At 40.5% G+C, this 21,134-nt stretch overlaps 1 protein-coding gene across 2 annotated transcripts; it reads left to right on the top strand.

The window, feature by feature from the left end:
* Positions 1–560: 560 nt before the first annotated feature.
* Positions 561–20,476, top strand: STXBP6 (syntaxin binding protein 6). 2 transcript variants are annotated; one of them, XM_053475400.1, is made up of 6 exons: positions 561–687; positions 10,029–10,210; positions 14,369–14,499; positions 15,896–16,061; positions 16,359–16,516; positions 19,444–20,476. In XM_053475400.1, the coding sequence occupies exons 2-6, from the start codon at positions 10,057–10,059 to the stop codon at positions 19,465–19,467; spliced, it is 633 nt and encodes a 210-aa protein (XP_053331375.1). In that variant the 5' UTR covers positions 561–687; positions 10,029–10,056; the 3' UTR covers positions 19,468–20,476. The 2 variants fall into 2 exon arrangements, with proteins under 2 accessions (XP_053331375.1, XP_053331377.1); XM_053475402.1 differs by having other exon boundaries at positions 579–691.
* Positions 20,477–21,134: the final 658 nt, after the last annotated feature.

Here is a 21,134-nt window from a genome sequence, read left to right as displayed (position 1 = left end):
AGTGTGATTTCTTTACCTCAGTATTTGGATGTTTATTATTTTTATTGCTTTTATTAGTAAACAGAACTACATTATTTGATCTATGTATCCACGTTTGTCAAACATTCTAGTGTCAAATATCGATACAATATCGTAATATTTTGAGGCCACGGTGTTTTGTGTTTCCTTCGGGAAAGCCGTAGATGTCTAGGCACAGAATATTAACCGGACGCCAATAAACCGCTTAAGACATTGGATAGCCCGGAGTTTGTGTCTTGGAACCACACGGGACGTTATAACGTGTGACTCGGTTGGCGAAAAACCTTGGAAAGTTCACTTTTGTGGCGTTTTTTTCCAGCTCATGCTGTAGCTGCACGGCCAGACTCCCGGCACACTCCGGTCTCTGAAATAACAGCCCCCACTCCATTTTTACACGATCTCCCCGTCTACACCCTGGGAGCGGGTCGGTTCCCCGCGTGTGATTGGAGGGCCCGGGTCACGTGCCAGCGCCCCTCGCTCTGCTGCAGTCGGAGCCTAGATTGATCTCCGCAGAACTGAGTGGAGCCCGGGACAGGGAGAGCCCGGCAGCGGTACCGGACAGGAGCGGCTGACAGCCGGCTGTATTAGGCTCTACCTCTGGGTACGAAACCGCCAGACAGACTTGGGTTAGTCAGCGGGAAGAAACGATACAAGCTAGCGCTCCCCCGGGTGAGTGAGTACTGCTGTTCCGCACACAAAGTCTAATATACAGCCCTTTTTTAAGCACATTGTCACCCTTCCTTGCTTGGTGCCATGAACATTGTTTTTTTCTATGGTTTCAGCTTCTCCAAACTCTGCTACTGTATGCCCAGTTCCTGCTTAATATTGCCAGCTTAATATTGCCACCCCAGCTCTGCCCCGTGCCAGCTCCTCTCTGCCCAGTGCCAGCTCCCCTCGGCCATCCTTCTCTGCCCTGTGCCAGCCACACTTTGCCATTCCCCAGTGGCAGCTCCGCCGTGCCCCGCCGTCCCTTCCCTGTGGCAATTCCCCAACCCCTGCCATTGAGCTGTTACATTCCTGCTCCGCTATTCCAGGCTTGGTCTATTCACATGACGAGTACTTTTAGGACCTACTAGTTTCACCTCCTCTTTGGTTTCTGTCCTTTTATTAACATACAGACACAGCAGGTAGAGTGCATTACAGTGACTTCTCCCGCTTCACGTTACGGCTGCTTTGTGTCCCCCTGGGCATTTGATTTGATCACATTTTCTATTGGATGTACTGAGGGGTTTCCCGAGTCTTACAAGTGTTATGGATGAATCTGAAAAGCAAAAACAAATGTTTATTTTACGTTACCGTAAACAAATGCAGGTCAAATGATCTTATACACTACTTATGTCCTATCTACCCATACAGCACTGCAGTATCTGATAACGCTATATGAAACATTAAATAATAATCTATTGTTTTCTTAAACCAGGATAAAGTGGGATTGGCTGTTATGTACTTAAATTGGTTTCCAAACTGATCTCCTGGACTTAAAATGAGATCTTAAACACTGTATACGATAGATGGGCTTTTGTGGGTGTATTATGGTAACTGTAATTAGTAGTAATGTCTCTAGAGGGCCCATGGACTAGGTCCCTGGTGCTGCTGGTAGGGTATTCTCCTACGACAACCTCTTTTCCCCTTTGGTGAGCTGCCGCAGAAACTTTGTGGCCATGCGCTGGTAACCCAGGGCAGAGGAGACGCTGATAGTTTCTGATATGGTTCACACATTGGTGGTGCAGGAACAGGTATTCAGATAGCAGTTGCACTCTAATGGTCCAAGAGTACTCATAGTCAGAGATGGCCTAGGTCAAGCCCGGGAATAGGAGTCAAACCAGGGGAATACGTAAACATCAAAGTTGACAGTCATACATTAGGAGTCAATACAGCAATGCACTGAGAGTGACATCTAAGCTGGCACCTTGATTATTCCTTTCCTATTCATGGAATAATGGATTTCAGGTACCGTTGCCTGTCTGTAAGATAAAACTGTTACTTGTATGGCTTCTTACCATTCTCGATTTAGTGTCTCGGGTATACCTATTCCTTGCAGTTTTTTTGGTAAAAGTATGGGGCCACAGAGTTTAGGAGAGGTTGGTAGCAAAGCCCAAATAATTATGCTGCCTCCGACTCACCTCCATCCTTCTAACGCTACCTCCTATATAGCTACACCTGTATTCACTGTTAAAACCACACTCCAGCCATCATATGTACTTTAATGCCGTTGTAACAGTGAATAACAAAAGAAAAACGTAACAGGACCAGGTTCTGTGTGAATATTCTTCGTTAAGAACATTGTATGAATTTGTTAACCAGTACTTTAAAGTACTTGCAGAGTACATTTAATATGCATTCGTTGCTGGCGAGACTGCATGGGACACTAGGCTGTCTATTTAATTAAAATGATTTTTCCATCCAGATGAAGATAAAGCATGACTGCGCAATCTGTGTTGGCTACTGACGTTGCTTTTGATGTAATGTTTAAAACAGATTACAAAATATGGAGATGTGTGTTGTACCTTTATGTTTTTGGCCTCCTGCACGAGTTAAATGAGTGGAAGATATTTCTATGTAAACTTCATTTGTGAACTGAGCAGGTGTCTCCATTAGTCTGGTCCTGCGTTCGGTTTGTTCATTACTGGGTAATTTCTGGGAACTTCCAGGAAGGAATATCATGCATAGTATTCAAAATTTAATTTACTAAATGGGATGAAAAATGTTTTACGGGAGCAACCATCTTGCCTTGGAAAAATGTGGATACTTCATACAATGGATTTACAACGTACAATTTACACTTTCATCTCTTTATTGCAATGGCCTCTCTATTCACCTTCTTATTTTACTGACATAATAAAAGCTACAAGAACCAAAACAGTGTTTCTCAAACTAGGTTTTAACACAAAGTTATTAGTAAATATTCATGTTAACTATTTTTCATATTTAATAGTGAGAAAAAAGCCTTGTTTATATTTTCTTTTATTTACCAAACTGCCCCCAGTTATGCACATCTGATCCCCAGCTTGCCACTCTGCCCTATATATGCCTTATACCTCTTATATACCAGAGATTCTTATATGCCAGTGATATCCAACTGAGCCCCCTGATATACCTTTTACCCCCAGATATGTACTGATATGCCTTATAACTTCCAATATGCCACTCGCCCCCATTTATGCCTTATACCTCCCTATATGCCACTGTGCACCCTGAAATGCCACTCCGCTCCCAATAAATGCCCTGCACCACCCTGAAATTCTCCCTGATTCACCACTCTGCCTCCCCCAGATATGCCACTCTGAAATTCATAATACCCCCCATACACCACTCTACCTCCCCTATACACCACTCTGCCTCCTCCCCCCTCCCGTACACCACTCTGCCTCCTCCCCCCTCCCAGTCAGAGGGGTGTATGGGAGGGGGGGGAGAGACGGAAGGGAGAGACCGGCCGACAGTGAGGGGAGTCCAGGTCCCCTGCAGCGTTGCGGGGGATCTGGATTCTAGTGTTATAATCCGATCTCTGTTTGAGGTCGGATAATATAAGGATAAAATCGATGAAAATCTATTCGACTAATCGATAATGAAAATCGTTGACAACTATTTTCATTATCGATTAGTTGTTTCAGCCCTAGTCTCAGACAACACCACTAAATAAAAGTACTCAAAAGAACTAGAAGCTGCAGCTCTGCACCTGCCCCCTTTCTCTGTGGTCAGACCGTTGTTACTACTGATTGATTTAAGCAGCCAATCAGTGTCAGGGAAAAGCTTCAGTCATGGCCACTGTGCCATATCGTCTCCATTTATAAACATTTTGCCTAACTGTGGACTGATAAATATGTAAACCATTTTCAAATTACTTTGTAACCCTTTCCGGTTTAATGCAAATCAACAATTCTTGATTGTAGATCTTCTGAGACTTTTGTGAGGCATGGTTCACATTAGCAGATGCTTCTTGAGAATAGCAAACTCCTTTCTTTGATTGCACCCCATGTTCAGTAACTCCTGACTCCAATTAGCTTTTGTTGAAGTGACCAGCCTAGACGTTCATATACTTTTTTTCACCCACTCTGTGAATGTTTCAATGATGTATTAAATATGGAGAAGAACAATACAATAATTTGTGTAATTCATTATTGTAGATGAAGATCATATTTTAAGAGTTATACAGAAATGCTGGTAATTCCAAAGGGTTCACTTACTGCTATATTAAATTTCATAATTTAATGCCTTAAGATGTAGAAAGATCAATTGAAACGTTTACTCAATTTTGAGCATTTTTCCAGAAGGTGAGTGCACTGGGTTTGGCGTACTTTGACCTTCAGTAAACAGACCCTCACTGTTATTCTAAGAAATATTTTCCCTTTTATTGAGTGGATTGGAATTCCCAGTTGGCAAAGACTCTCACTATTATCATTCTGAACGGAATTTGACCCTGTTGGAGTGGATATGAAGTAATGTATACTCCGATCGAAGCACAAATGCTGGCTTTAAAATATTAATTTCATCTGACTGATTTATTTATCCCTCCACCTAATTAACACACCTTTTTTTTGTTGGAAAGCATTTATTAGTCTTTTTTTGTCAGGGAAAAAAAAATATACTGGGAAATATAAAAACCTATAAATACCCCAGGCAGAAGCGTGCCATCTATTCTTGAACATACAATCCTTGTTTTCAGCTATGTAAAGTTTACCAGTTGCATTGTAGATTTACAATGTCTGGCAAATATATGCAGTTCACTGCTTGATAATTTAGCTATTATAGTATATATTGGAATGTAAGAAATCTATACATAGAAATTCTTCATACCGTATGTAGATATTTTCCCTTTACATAATACATGACATATGAGTGCAAGAAACATGTTTCCCATTACAGAAGTGTTGTACTTGGGTCTTTCTGGAATGCTACCACAGTCAAGGAATGGCCCAGCAGGAATTTGAGCATCAAGATATTGCTATATAATGTGGTAGTTGTATCCTAAGTGAAAATCCATAGGGGTTTATTTATTTATGTATATGTAGTAGTCTATCTTCCATCAAGATACCTAGACTACAGCACACAGGTTAAATCACCCTCTTAATACCACCTGTTTCCTGTTTCTCCTTCCTAATGCCATTACTTATATCATGTAGTTTCCTTTAAAAACTTTATTACCGATCTGTATTTTTATTTGTTAAACTGATGTTGTGACATTGCCAGTATACTTGCCACACCATTCTCAGTCTATTGCACACTGTTCTCAACCAAGTGACACGCGTCACATAGCTCAGCCACACACACTGCACTCAGCCGCACAGTACACACGCAAGCACACAGCGTTCTGTGTCGTGCAGACCACAATCATGGCTGAGAATGCTGTGTGTGCACAACTATGCTTCCAGTCCTCCCTTTAGTGACTAAACCCCGTTAGTGTGTTGAGCACCCAGCTTCTGGGTGTTTTTTTTTAGGTGGGTGACCATTACATTACATTTATTTATAAAGCGCTGGCAGATTCCGCAGCACTGTCAGTCAGTAGAACAATTTAGAAACGCATACAATAACAAACCGGTACAAAGGAGAAGAGGGCCCTGCTCTTGCAAGCTTACAATCTAGTCGGTGGCTGAGGGGGAAGTGAGACAATAGGAGAGGACGGCTTGGATGGGGATGTGGTGTTCTGATGTGTTGTAGCCGCTTTCTGCAGCGGTGCTCTGTATGTGGTTTCCCTCCAGTTGAACTCCAGTGTAACTCTGAAATAGCCACTTATGATGAGGCCACAGCAGCTACATTTCCAAGCTGAGGCCTGGGAATTTATAGGGCTGCCTCACAAGTGGTCAGATAAGGTGATTGCATACAGGAGGCAGATGTTTCACACCTTGGCTAACAAATGCAATTAAGCCAGACTAGAGAGCACCATATTTAACCGTTCGAGACACACCAGGTGGAAAACAGGGGTAACAGATGAGGGGGTTAAAATGAAATGTGATATTCATACCTGTAAGACAAGGAGATATGACAGATGTTAGTGATTACCAGAGGAGTAGTTGGATGAAAAGCATGAAGACCAGGGATGATGTCTGGGTAGTCCAGTGTAACTCTTAAATAGCCACTTATGATAAGGCCACTTGAGGAGAGGCCACAGCAGCTACGTTTCCAAGCAAGAGAGACCTGGGGTCAATCTCCCATCCAACGTACTTACTACATGACCCTGCCTTTGCACACACAGCATGCTTGCTTTTGGCCTGTGACCGGGATAGAATCCGTATTTTAGGACGTGATATGCACTGAAGATCAGTATAAATTTAGTAAACTATAGCCTTGTGTGTTGTATACATTTAAGACCTCTATAAATGTAATATTCCCATAACCTGAAGTTATTTGTGCATACTTTAGGTTTTTAGGATTTTTGTTTTGTTGTGAGAACAATGTGATTTATTTATTTTTCAACAGGATTTTATCAAATTTGTATGTAGTGCATAGAAATACATTGTTTTTTTTAAGTTACGTTATGGGCAGAATTCTGCAGCATTTATTACATTAAAATGAGTGAATAAATACACTCCTAGCTTCCAGTGCTCAAAGGAAAGCAAATGTTAATGCTTTTGTTCTAGTTTGTTTCTGTCCCTAGATACTTATCCCACAGCCAGCTACAATATATATTCTGGTGGTAATAAAAAAAATTCTTTAAGGCACAGTCCAACCATCGTACGCATACGATAACTTTAAATTTTCATTCAGTCATCCATTTTGTAAATGTAAATTCTACAGAATCCCCCAAAACACATTTGACCCTTTCCACACCTGCAGCTAAATGCACTGCATGAGATGCATCCAGCCAAATGTATTATGGAATAAATACTTTAAATCATATGAAATATGTATTCTGTAGTCGAGGTTTTCAGGAACTTTCCATTTAATAAGCAGCCAAACCTGTCTTCAGTCTGGAAAGTGTTTATAGAGAGAACAAATCTAGATTTATAGCTCAGTTTCTCTTGTTTGACTTACCGTAGCTCCAACTGGGGACCACTCCATTAACATAGTTAGACATCTGTAGGACTTGAATGCTTTATAGCTAATGACAAACTTGAATCAATACACAGGACTAGAATGCATTCTAATAACTAACGGATGTACAGTGCTGGCTTTTAATTACGGATTAGGAATGATTAACTATTTTTCCCCTGAAAGCATTTGCTAAACCCGCTCGTCTATTGTAATTGCCACTTTGTAAATGAAAACCTAAAGGGGCATCTAGGAGACAAGGTGAGAAACATGGCGCATAGGAGATGGGGCCAGAGGTAGATTTCACATGGGGAGCGTAAGTAGCTGTCATGAAGACACATCATACTTGTGCAGCCTTACCAACTAAGAACAAATATTAAAGCACTTTGAGTACTTTCACGTGCATTCTTCACCTGTAGAAAAAAAAGTAATTTACGTTTTAGGAAAAGCTACAGTATTTAATGAAACAATGGAAGCGCTTTCTGCACTAGATGGGCCAAATCTGTTTTCATACTCAATGGTTTCTGTGTATAATTCTGATTCATCTCCAAAAAACTGAAAGGGATGGGGCTGTGTTGGCTGAATTCCTTCTTGTGCAATTAAACACACCCAATGCAATGCTCATAATAACGTGCATGCGTTTATTTCACTTTCTTTATTAATCTAAGTAACTCTGGCAGTGAAAGGGAAGAGAGGAATCAACTGTAGGCAACTGTCTAGTTATGAGAAGTTGTAAATGCAATATTTGAATGCATTAAAATTGGTTCTACCCCATAATTATAATCATAATTTAAAGACTGATATCTAAATTGGGATAGCTGCTCTGTATGCACTTGGAATCATTCAGTTTTGCAAGGTGGTTATTTATAAAGGACATATTTGAAGAGCTGCTAGAAATATATAATGTATTGATTAGGGTTTCCGGGTTTTATTTACTGTTTTCTCAGCCTTTTTTATTTCTATATGCTCTTCACTGGAAATGATAACATGCGTTAAATCGAGTAACTCGGCAAAACGTAAAAACAATCATAAATCTAAAAGAAAGATTGCAGCAATTAGGGGCGCTTGCGGATTCATATGTCATTGTGAATTTCACTGATTTCCCCTCCATGGCATTTGTAACTGGGTGGATTAACCCTGGTGTAGGGATGATAGTTTAGAGGATACACTGAGTGAATTTTCATGGTCTGTGGAAATAAAAAAAAAATATAATGAGAGACACTGACTTCCATCATGCATGCCAGTGTGGCTAATTGTACCTCCCAGCCCAACCTCTTTGCACCCACGCAAGATCCAATATAGATGCACCCACTCTGTAGTTTAAATCGGAGACATCCGCCTTCAGAATTTCTTCTCTAATATGGGCTTATACCTGCCTAATTACCGCTATTAGCATTTATAGCTTTTTTAGCTGGGTTGGCTGTGCTGTTTCAGCATATATCATCGCTACTGAGCGGCATGACCAGGGTGTTTAGTGCTGAACTTTTAGTTTTCATTCCTCTTCTGATCCAATTCACAGAGGAACAAAGGCTAACCTCTAATTCCCGGAGCTCGAGCTAGCATCTCCAAACTAAAGGTGCTCGGGAAGATGGGGGGCTTAGAACCTGGTTGAAGTACTACAGCGCCTCTCGCTCCCGTCCCTGTTGGAAGTGGGTATCCATACATATCTTGATTATGATAAATCCTTCTATGCATTTGGATTAAATATATATATTTAATATAATCTATATGGTAACACTCAAACATTATATGCATATGGGGGCTGAAAATGGATATTCTTTAGACTAAGTGTCTAGTTATTGAACTTTAAATATTGTTAGCTGCGAGACACAGAGGGCACCTGATGGGCCAACTTCATCCTGACCTCGAAGTGAAGTGCAGATATTTTCAAGCACCTACGTTGTTTAGGACGTTGTTCAATACACCGCTCCATCAATTTTAGCCAGGGGATGTGGCTGATGGGGCTCTGAACACAATGTTAAAGACGTTACCTTCAGTGCTTCAAGTTCAACAAGTTCAATGCAGTCTGGTTAAAAGTACTTCATACCACTGCAATAATCTTACCCCCAAAGTGTTTTTTTCTCCCCGGTTTATCTGCAGCGTTATTTCTAGGCTATTACCTGTGTCATTAAGTGGTTGCATGAACAGATGTCCTGCCTCCAGCTCGAGGTGGGAGCCATCCTTCTTGGTAGGGTTGATGGATGTCTCCTGACTCGGTGAAGGCATTGATTTGCTGATAACACGTTTTCTCAAACACGTACAGCGCAGCAGGCGTATCTTTTAAAATGATACAGAAAACTGCTGGTAGTTGTTTTATCTATTGCTTTTATTTTTATATCTCCTACCTTCTACTGTTTTATTTCACATGAAATTAAAATTGCTCTTTAAACCTGCTTGGCAATCAGTATTAAATATTAATGGGACACCCCAGCCACCCTTTGTACATCAATGCACATGGTAGCTAAGGTGTGCATTTACATTTACATGGGATCCCTCTTGCAGACGCATGGAGGGATTCTGCAGAATCCCCCCATTTGCTTCTAACCCCTCCCCAGCTTTTATATGTTCAGCCGAGCACATATGCTGACTGAGACCCCTCGTGCACATGAAATCCTTAAAGTGATTTCAGTGGGAGCAATTACCTGCCCTGATTGGCTGCTTCCAGTATCCTATTTGTGGTATAGAATGTCAGGGAACTGCAGCTTTTCACTAAGGTAAGTACTTTCATATATTGTTGTTTTTGACAGAATGCATATTACAGTATTTAGGAATATATATTAAATTAATTCCTATTTGTTGAGGCTGCCGGGGACATTAAGCTGCTTTGGTGTCTACGGAATGAGCCGGGCACAGACCATGGTCAGGGTCATCGGCAAGCATTGTTGCCTCCAGGGCCGGCGCCACCTGTAAGAAAATATATATTGAGATTCAGAACATTATCACCCGGAAATCAGTATGCATACATGTTTTTCCATGAACTGATTGAATGTGTCATTAGACATCTCCAAACACCCCTCTAAAATGAAGTTCCTTTTTACCTGTAGCCGCTGCCCTGCTTTCCAACGCTACAAGATGTCTGCTAAAGCCACGATCAGCAAGGAGGTATTCTCCCCCCAGGATGAGAGGATGTTGGGGGCTGTACTAGTCAAGCGGCGGACCAAGAAAAAGATTCCCTTCTTGGCAACTGGAGGGCAAGGAGAATACAGCACATACATCTGTTTGTCAGGTACTGCTCCTCGTGGTAACGTGTTCCATCATGATTTGTGAATAATTTTAGTGAATAAATAGTGATGTCAGGCTCTTGCTCCTTATTATCTGGCTTTATGAGCAGCTGAAAAGAAATATACAAACTAGAGGAGAGCACAACCGAAAAAGCATAAAAGGCATTCACATTCAGATTCCCGGGTTGCTATTTAAAAAAAAAAAATAGATAGGATTTGCCAAACTTGGGGTACGTTGATGTAGTGGTGGGCTAAGCAATGTATGGCCATATAGTGTGATGGAATCCCTAATGTTTATGCCTTAGGTGTTTTTTGATGGGAATGCACTGAATTCTTGCTTTTTGTGTTTTTTGAGCAGCTGCACAGACCATATACTTAAACGTTTAACAATGGTTGCCATTAATCTATTTAACAAATGCTTTATGGGTACAAAAAGCTTCTGTTTTTCGGTCCATGTGTAGCACTGCTGTCACCCTGTGAAAACCTCGAGAGAGAGCTTGCACAATGCAACACGTAGCAGCACTTTACATGTTGTTGTAGGTAATTTTTGTGTGATGTGTTGAGTGGTTGGCTACGTGCCAACATTTGTCTCAATCATCTAAAATATTTAAAATACTTGTTACAAATATTAACAATAACAATGCTAAAACGCATAAAGTAATGGATGAAGTCAAGTTTAGAATTTGTTGAACGTATAATGGCACACCCCAGCTATCATATGTACTGCAATGCACATGGATGCTAAGGTGGGCCTTTAAATCTACATGGTGTCCCTCTAGCAAATGCATGGGGGGATTCTGCAGAATCCTCCCATTTGGCCCTTATCTAAAACATGTAACAAGGATGGATTAAAAATCAGATTGGGGTATGAAATGCAGGACTTCATGTATAGTGAAGTTAAGCAGTTGAAACCACGACTCAAGCTAACGGTCCCTTGAGTGAACAAACCAGTCTATCCTACAGTAAAGGCACTGTCTATTCTCTAAAATTATACAGCCAACGCAATGCATCTCAGCTCCTGACACAAACTCAGTCCGCACGCCCCTTTTGTGAATTCTCAGCTTTTGGATAATTTTCCCGCTAATGAGTGTTCCTTCAATTTAATGGTTTGGAAATCTCAGCTCTGGAATTATTTTCAGCTACAGCAGTTGAGGTATTTAGTTCACTTTAGATGTAATTACAGATTTGTACTGGGTGGAAGTTTCTGTTCCAGTGTGCAGGGTATTATCTGTCGTGTAATTCACATGGGGGTGATCATGGATAGGCAGATATGACCAGAATAACCACGATTGGTGTCGGACCAAAAACCAACGAATATCTCGGTACGCAATTAAGTAAAAAAAAAAAAAAAAAAAAAAAAAAAAAAGCTACATTAAATTGTCAGTTACAACACAGTCGAAGCTCACAATTGACTATGCTGGTGACCTTTTTGTTTATTTTCAGGGATCAGGCAACTTTATTTACTTGAATGAATAGAGTTTCAAGCAGAAGTATCATCCTTAAGTTTACGTATTAGCCGTTACTATTAAAACTCTATAAAATCATTCGTTATTATGACATCAGTGGGCTTTAAACATCATGTAAAAAGCAGCAGGCATTACTGGCCCGTTTTTTTTTTTTTTGTAAGTGTGCTCCTTTTACATAGTATTAAACCTTTACAACATGCTTTATAACTGGCGGGTATTTGTTGTAGATGAAGTCGGGAATTAAAAAAACGAAGTTATCGAGCATAGCATTTTTTCATGTTCTTTTAAATGTATTTGTTCTGCAGGCTGGCGCGCCTTTAGCTTCTTAAGTGTTTATTGCTGTGAGCCCTGGGTGCCTTCCAGGCTTTATCTTTGTGTTGGCAGCTATGCCTGGTCCTGGCTGGCACAATGGTATCTGGCAGCCAGATACTGTTTCGGTTTCATGTTATAGGAGATTGACCCCAACAAATATAAATATAAAAGGACTAGTATGCGGAGATGTAGAAATATTCTTCCATTTATCTTTGCCATAGGGAACAATTTAATTGTCTATGTAAGTGATTGTAAGCTTGCGAGCCGGGCTTTCTCCACCTAATGTATCAATTTGTCTTAGTCTGTCGATTCTCGTCTTGTCATACCCCTTGAATATATGTATTGTATCAAGCGCTGCGTAAATTGTCGGTGCTATATAAATAAAAGATAATAATAATGTGTGTCAGTTTGTGGAGTTGTTTGAATGATGTCATGTTGAGTATCTTCTCTGTTTACAAAGCTTATTTTTTGCTAATAAACTGCAGATTGAGCATCTGCTCCTAAAAGGTCTATTCGTAACATCAACACTCGCACTCCACACTCAATCCCTGGAGTGTCTGGTTGTATCTGAAGGGGAATATCACTAGATGTTCTTCAGATATCTTGTACCATAACTATAAAGGCCAATCCCCAATAAGCTCCTGCCCTACGGATAGTTCTACACTCCTATTTGCTATGCACTATGCAGGGTCAGGTCAGCCCATGACCCTTCATAATGAATAATGAGGTGAGGGAGTTGATGCCACAACTCTCCTTTTAATGAACATACTCGTTAAATCATTACAAATATAAGTGCGTACCCACTGTTGATCCATTTTATTTATTCATAAGGAGCCAGCTTATTCTCCATCTCTGTGTGATGGGAAAATGGCAATTTTAAAAGGAATTATATATTTACCAGTGTGGCCACAGCAATCCTCCAAAACAAACAGGATACATTTGCTTCCACCACACCTACTATAGAACATCTTTCCTCATTAATCATCTGTCGTTTCTTTACTGCCACCAAGCCTGTATTGCCACATGGCTTATTCCTGTTATACTCTCTCCTATTCCTACACGTTCTGTAAGATATCATCTCATATCGAAGGACATTAACTCCTGTTATCTCGCCTTCCACAACCCAAGTGATGTCTCTGTATTCCCCCCAACCCTGTGCCGCATCTCCTTAGATGATATTTGACATCCAAAGACTTCTCTCTCTAGAAACGTTCACCTGTCAGTGTAGGTCCTGGCCTTGCGACAGAAGCTTCTGCTATGGCTCTAGTTCATCCATTATTTTGACTGCCTGTCCCACGGGCCCCTGAATCAGGATTAAGCAGTAATTTATATGCCTTGGGTCAATGCACTGAAACAAACACAACACACTGCCTGCACTCACTGTGTTCCTGATCCCCATTAACAAAATATAGCTTTAAATCTGTATTATAGGAAATGCAGATTTTTCTATTTTCCCCTTAAACGTGTTTATTATTAGATTCATTTTCACTTTTTTATGTATTTATAAGTTATGGTGATTGTTATTGTAGTTGATTAAATATTGTTTTCTTCCTGCATACGTATGTATCAATATGGGCCCCTGCCCCTTTCTAAATTCATTTAACCCCATGACATGCCGGGTACGTCAATTGTCGTTAACTGTCGCAAAGGGGTTAACTTCCTAATAGGGTGTTGGGGTAAATGGACTTTACCCTCGAAACCAGTGTTCTGCACCAAATTCTGCTTTTCCACCAGGATTGTCTCTGATTTACTTAGGATCGTACCAAAACCTTCCTTAGCAAGCATTTTTGTATTAAGGATTTACATGGATCTTCCAGTAGAGCTGACGAGTAATAAACCAGTTTACTGGAGCAGCTATTATCATTCCTACCTTATCACACCTTTCTTCAGCTCATTAGAAATTCATGCTATAGGATTTCAGACTGGTATTACAACTGGTTTGACAATATAATATCTTGTTTCCAAATCTCTAGAAATGCAACTTGATGACGTATGCTTAAATCTTTACATGGGCCTACGCTTTTAAAGCATACACTGCAATTGTTTGTTTAAGTTGTTTGAGGACAAGGAAATCCGTGTAGTGTGTATACCTAGGGAATGAGGCCAATCCAGGAAGTTTCATTGTTCCTGTTGTGAAGAGGTGTGGGGTTGTTCTCCCTCCCAGTACAGCTGCTCCTGGATGTGATTGCATGCAGTTCTTCTTCTTCTAGAACTTTTAATTATGTTATTTAAAGCACTATCATTATTCTGATAACTCAAAACTTTATTAAAATACACACCCATTCATTAATCTTCATCAATAAGGTCATGATCTTATTTTACCTGTGGATATTAACACTTATGTCATATGACCTTGATCATTTATTTATTTTTTTTTACTCCTAGTTACCAATAAGAAGCCACCCCAGGTCTACGTCACCAAAGTGAAGCAGTTTGAGGGGTCGTCTTGTTTTGTACGGCGGTCACAATGGACTCTTGATCAACTGAGACAAGTTAACGGCATTGACCCAAATAAAGTAAGTTCTTTGCTTGCTACGTTCCTTTGTGTAAAGTACTGTAGCTGAGAAACCCGTTTTGAGAATGATGCTTCATCCTTTGCAGCAGCTTGCCAGAATTTGTTTTTATTTATAAGCTTAAATGACCATTAGAGATCCAGAGGTTCTATGTTAAGTTTTACAGCATTCTTTTAAACATAGCTATAGATCTCATTAATTATTATTCTAGATCACAGCCTGACAAAACCCAGGAGTTAGGTCTCCGTGTTTACTAGGAATTATGTCCTGTTGCTTAGGGCTTTACCTATACAGAGCCAATTCGTGTGTTCAGTAACCAGGTCTGTACGAGCTGGATTCTACTATGGAGAGGAGAGAACTCACGGTCATGTGAAGCTGCTCCTGGCTTCTCAGTATGGAGTAAATTTGGAAAGCTCTATGAATCGGTTTGTGACAGGACTCAACAAAGAAATGAAAAGCAGGGGTCATATACAGTATCTCACAAAAGTGAGTACACCCTCAAATTTTTGTCAATATTTCATTATATCTTGTCATGTGACAATACTGAAGAAATGACACACTGCTACAATGTAAAGTAGTGAGTGTACAGCCTGTATAACAGGGTAAATTTACTGTCCCCTCACAATAACTCAACACACAGCCATTAATGTCTAAACCTTGGCAACAAAAGTCAGTGATCAGACCATACGCCACACACTGCATCAAATTGGTCTGCATGGCAGTCGTCCCAGAAGAAAGCCTCTTCTAAAGATGATGCACAAGAAAGCCAGCAGACATTTTGCTGAAGACAAGCAGACTAAGGACATGGATTACTGGAACCCTGTCCTGTGGTCCAGTGAGACCAAGATAAATTAATTCGGTTCAGATGGTGTCAAGCGTGTGTGGTGGCAACCAGGTGAGGAGTACAAAGACAAGTGTCTTGCCTACAGTCAAGCATGGTAGTGGGAGTGTCATGGTCTGGGCCTGCATGAGTGCTGCCGGCACTGGGGAGCTACAGTTCATTGAGGCAACCAACTTTTGTTGCCAAGGTTTAGACATTAATGGCTGTGTGAGTTATTGTGAGGGGACAGTAAATTTACACTGTTATACAGTCTGTACAGTCACTACTTTACACTGTAGCAGAGTCATTTCTTCAGTGTTGTCACATGAAAAGATATAAAAATATTTACAAAAATGTGAGGGGTGTACTCACTTTTGTGAGATACTGTATATATATCAAAGCAGATCTTGGGTGGCTTTAGGTTTAGTGGTTCTGACTTCCGGGCTGCTAATGTTTCTTATCTCTGAAGTTGTTTAATGTTTCCTTTGAAACCTTAGATCTAGTTTTTGCTCCAGCATTGGCACATTTTTTTATTTTTTTTATTCGTGTGTTTTTTAATATACTTTGCACTTTGTTTAGGAGTCTCCAGAATTTGACCTGCAGTTTGACAATGCCTCAGACCAATGGGTAGCAAGCTCGGGTTCAGAGAAATTCACATTCTTCCAAATTCTCCTCCACATGTGTCAACGATACCTCCCTGACCGAAAGCCTGAATTTATTAACTGTCAATCTAGACTATTCGCAGGTAAGGTCAAGGATATAATAGCCATTTCAAATTATCATTTTCTTTTGCCTCTTAAACAACTTAGAGGTTTATTCTCTAAAGCAGCAGTTGGCTTGAGAGTTTGCTAGTGTTTTGGATATAAACCCCCAAAACTGACTATGCATCATAAAGAACCATCCCTGGTTAATTCTTCTGCATGGAGGACCAAGCTAACCTTTGTGATGCATAGTTCATACTTTGTATACATACCTTACTTGACCCTAAAAATAAGAACTGCACGTGTTAGCTTGTTATAAGCATTTTATCTTTCGGCCATAGGCAACAGCATTCTTCACACTGCCGCAGACAGTGTAACCAGTGCTGTACAGAAAGCTAGCCAGGCCCTTAATGAACGTGGAGAGCGTCTGAGTCGTGCAGAGGAGTCTACAGCAGAGATGATGAATAGCGCCCATCAGTTTGCAGACACAGCTCACAAGGTGAGTGTAGCTATATGATGTCCGTTCGGCACCTGTAGAGAAAGTGCCACAATGTAGGAGGTCCAATTGAAATAAACCACCATATATGTACAAAAAAGTAGGAAACTCCTCTTTACTAGTCCTCTTAAAATTAAGCTTTTATTAAAGATGTTTAACACTTAAAAATTAAACTAAAATCCCTGGGTAGCTGGTGTTTAACCACATACTAGAAGTGTCTCTAATTCACAGTCCCTCACAATTATAATATTCATTATATCCAATTTAAGGATCTATCCTTCTCAGCAAAGTTAAGATGTCCACAAAGATAATGGCAACAAGTAGCTATTTATTTCAGAAGACAAGGTGTTGACTCCTGTAATATCCTGTCCTTGTATATTGGTTTATCAAAGTATGCTCAGAATCCGCACTTTGGACTGAAGATGTTGACAGGATGAAGGCTTACCTTCCTTGAACTTGTCAAAAAGACCGTTAACTTGATAACCTTTCTCCACAAATACATTTAACAAAGAAGCAAATGTTTTAATTGGTCTCATAGCATTACCCAATTATGCAAATACCTTGAACAGTATCTACACATCCATCTACAGAAGATTGCTTCAAAAAATGAGAATGCAGATCTCTAAGGGTTTGTCCTTTTACTTACATGGGGGAAAAAGTTCTTCCAGTTGGGTGCTTTGGTGATCTACATGCCTCTTCTACCAATTCATGGTTTAAATCTGCTTTCCCACTGTCACCAAAAATCATGCCCAAAGTACAGGCTACTTTACACAAAAATCATGGCAGGTAGTATAAGATTTCTTCTTTCCTATCATAAGGAAGGGCTACATATTCACTAATGTGTCTGGAAAGAACCAGCTCATGGAGGAACAATTCATATGTTAGGGTCTATGGAGCTTCACAGTGAAAAGAACATCTTAATTGTCCTACAGTAAAGAAACACTAGATTCCATGAAAGCTAACTTTACAAGAGGTAACAGAACTATTTTACAGCCGCAAGGATGTTGTAGTGTGGTTTTTAATTGCTGAGATTTTATTCATAATGACATTGACCGGGATGACATCACCGGGAAAGTAATATATTATAATGTATAGTTTGGATTGCCTTCAATGCCTCAGGAAGAAGGATATGCACGTGGATATAAATGGTACTCCCAAGATCACACGTGATTGATCCTTATCCAGTATCCTTTTTTTCCACACTCGTTAACTTGTAGTTAATTTTCCTGGGATGTTTCACATGCTGGTTAATAAAATACTTACCTGCAACCCACAGAACCAATTAGCAGAACGGATTGTGTTAAGATTTTGTTACTGTATCACGGCCTCAGGGTGGTATCACCAAGAAGCCCTGCTGTAGGCCGTTTACAGAGAACACTCAACTTTACATGTGCCAACATAATTAGTTGACTTAAACTACATATAATGTTTAAGTTTTTCTTTTTCAAGAAATATTTGGTATAAAAAAGGGCTGCTTTGAGTCGTCTGGGATCTGTAGAAAAACTAGCGCTGTTATTAGTTCAAAGGGTTCTGAAAACCTTTTTCTTCCGCCCCCTTATGCAGCTTCCACCAAACAGGAAGCAGTTTATTTTGTCTTGGAAATACCATAATATACCTATTATTCAGAATATTTCATTTTAGATATAGGATTCTGGATGTACTGTATATATCCTCCAAGGAGGCCAAGCCAGTATTTGTAGTTTTGTTATGATATTTAGGTTACAATCTTAAAAACAACTTGCACTTTACCTGTGGAACCCTATATTATTCCTTTAACGCAAGTACTTTCTCGGTGGGTAAGTATTAAATCCCTAGTTTAAGGCAAAATGGTGCATCGTGAAAATATACATTTTCTCTAATTTTCCCAACAGGTAGAAGGGTCCTTTTATGTTCCCAATGCCTGCTTTTTCAGCAGAGATCACATGATCATTCCTTTATGCTGACCCACTGATCTGATATATTAACATGTTACAGTGCTAATGGTAGTTGCACATTTATTTTTTTTAACAGATGATACTGGTTAGTCGCGGTTATGACAAGTGGTTCTGGCTGCTCTTTCAGATACAAGGATTGTGCCTACAGCAAAAGCCTTGTGTGGGAAATTAAATCACGAGAGGGCACAATGAGCCAATCAGTATCCCTGCCACACAAAGAAAATGTACTTTATATGATCGCTCTTTGATAGGTTGTCGAATCTGCCATCTGTGCGGCTGAAAGGTTCAAAACCGTTCTTCGGTGTTCTCCTAAAGTCGCTCCACCGGATGGCCCTTTAGCTGTTTTTAATCTGATCATCTGAGGGGATCTTGATGACCTGCAGAATCTAAGGGCATTTGAGACCATCTACCATTACTTGAATGGACATGGTAACAATGTTTATATTGAATATTCTGCTATTCATTGCTTCAAATGTATTACAGCTCACTTGACAGCCTAAGTAGCCTAAAATAACAAATCTAACAACGAACTAGCGGACTGCATTGGGAGGCGCCCGCCAAAAAGCGGGTGGTCTTTCTGGGGCTGCGGGCGGTCGGGTACTGTACCTGTGGGTCCAGGTAATCCCGCGCAGTCCCGCAAGGATGCCTTCTCGCTGCTCCATTACAGTGTCTCCTATCTTGCTCCGCCCATGAACAAGGCAGAGTCACGTGATGTGACATCACTTCCTGTGACTGCCTTGTTCTTGGGCGGAGCAAGAGAAGAGACGCTGTGAGAGAACAACTCGAGGCCAGCCTTGCGGGACTGCGCGGGAAATCAGGTAAAGAAGCGGGCGGGAGCGGAACACCCACATTGCGGGATTCAAAACAGCGGGAGTGGGATTCAAAAAGCAGTCCCGCTCAGAGCTCTACAACGAACCTCACTTTTGCTTTAGGGTACTCAAGCCATGTTCTTGCACATTTAAACTAAACTTCTAGTTCTGTGTTGTCTTTTCCCAGCTTGCCATGAAACACAAGTGCTGACCAACCAATAATAAAAAAAAAAAAAAAGGTGGCTTTCATCCATTGAACTCTAAATCAAACATCAGCACAAGGTTATTCCTGAATCTTTATTTTGTACGAGAAATCTGAAATGTTGGCCACTGAGAAGTTCTGCTCCTACCACAGTCTACGGAGGAGAGCCGAATTCCAACCGGAACATTGTCTCTCGTATTTCAAAGTGGACAGAAGCTTTAGTCCTGGATGTAACGTCCAGACTCCTAACAGCCCATTCGTGTTTCAGCCACCGGTACACTGACAAAGCATTCACGACAGAACGTCCTTATGGCTCTTTAGGCTTGTATATTGTGAACAATGATTTTAAGCAGCATTGAAAGGATTCCAGTCAGAAGCTTGGTCTTGAGACGATATATGTAATTGGCTGCGTTAATTGTTTACAGAGTGGGAAAGGTTTACTGACCCTACTGCTTTGCTCTCCACGTGCTATCATCCCAGCTGTGACAGGATGAAGATCTACCGGATAAAGTGCATGGAATGAGGATACTACTAGATGCCTTGTTAAATTTGTTCGATGCAGCATGAACCGCGTTTATCGTGCAAATGAAGGAGGCAGGGTGACGCGTTTTTTTTCTGTTACTGGACAGAGACATTTCTTAAACAGTGTCTGATGTAATTTTCATTTTTGATGTCACACAAGGCGAATAAACACAAGTTTGTGTTCCAGAGAACAGGCATCCAACGTCTGGTGGCATTCACCGCCTTTTCCAAGTGCCGCAGGACAGAGGCTTTGTCGTATTTTTACCGTATGTTTTATCTCCCTCCCCCAGTTGACATAACCATCCACGTGACATGCGTATGTGCCATCTTTTCTATATAACCTTATTTGTAATGTTTTTTTTCATGTGATTTATTTGCATTTACATTGCACATTATTAGTCCCCTTCTTATTGCTGGGGCTAACAATGACAAAAAAGCCATGTCGGTTATACACATAGATAACAAGAAATAAAGTACGCTTTGCGCATTTCTGAAACCTCACGTTTTCTTCCTAATCATTTAAAATATTAAATGGTATTTTACATTAACACAAACTCATCAGCGTCGCCAAACGGTTTCCTCAGTGGTTTAGTTATATTAAATGTATATTTTTGTTATCTCCTAAACTTTAATGTGCATAAAAACATACAAATTGATAGCCAATAAGAAACATTCAGTTCATCTAAAGACTGTCCCTACTGCTGTAAAGTATATTGTGCTTTAATTCCGACAATTCATTAGTATGTACTACTTCTTGGATGCTTTTCCACTTATTTACTACACTCTCACATGTTAGCCTCTGACTCTCTACTTACTCTCTACTCTCTATTTGTTATTTAATGTTTCTATCACATCTCTCCTCTTTCCTCCAAGCCGTACATGTTGAAATCCCCAAGTCCATCCTGTTAACTTTTATAATGTAAACCCTTCACCATCTTAGTCCTTGTGGAACGCGTACCTTAGGCTTGCCATTGCAGCTTTAGGTAAGGTTTGACGAGAGATCTGTGTATGTTTCCAACCTAGTGGCACCAGATCAGGAAGGACCTTTCCTGTTCCAGCATCACTCCGCCCCTGTGCACAAAGCAAGGTCCATCATGACTTTGACAAGTTTGGTATGGAGGAACTTAAGTAGCTGACACAGAGCCCTGACCTGA

This window comes from Spea bombifrons, chromosome 9, assembly GCF_027358695.1.
Source record: "Spea bombifrons isolate aSpeBom1 chromosome 9, aSpeBom1.2.pri, whole genome shotgun sequence".
NCBI lineage: Eukaryota > Metazoa > Chordata > Amphibia > Anura > Pelobatidae > Spea > Spea bombifrons.
The sequence above is the reverse complement of the archived record's forward strand: the minus strand, read 5'-3'. Positions and strand labels throughout refer to the sequence as shown.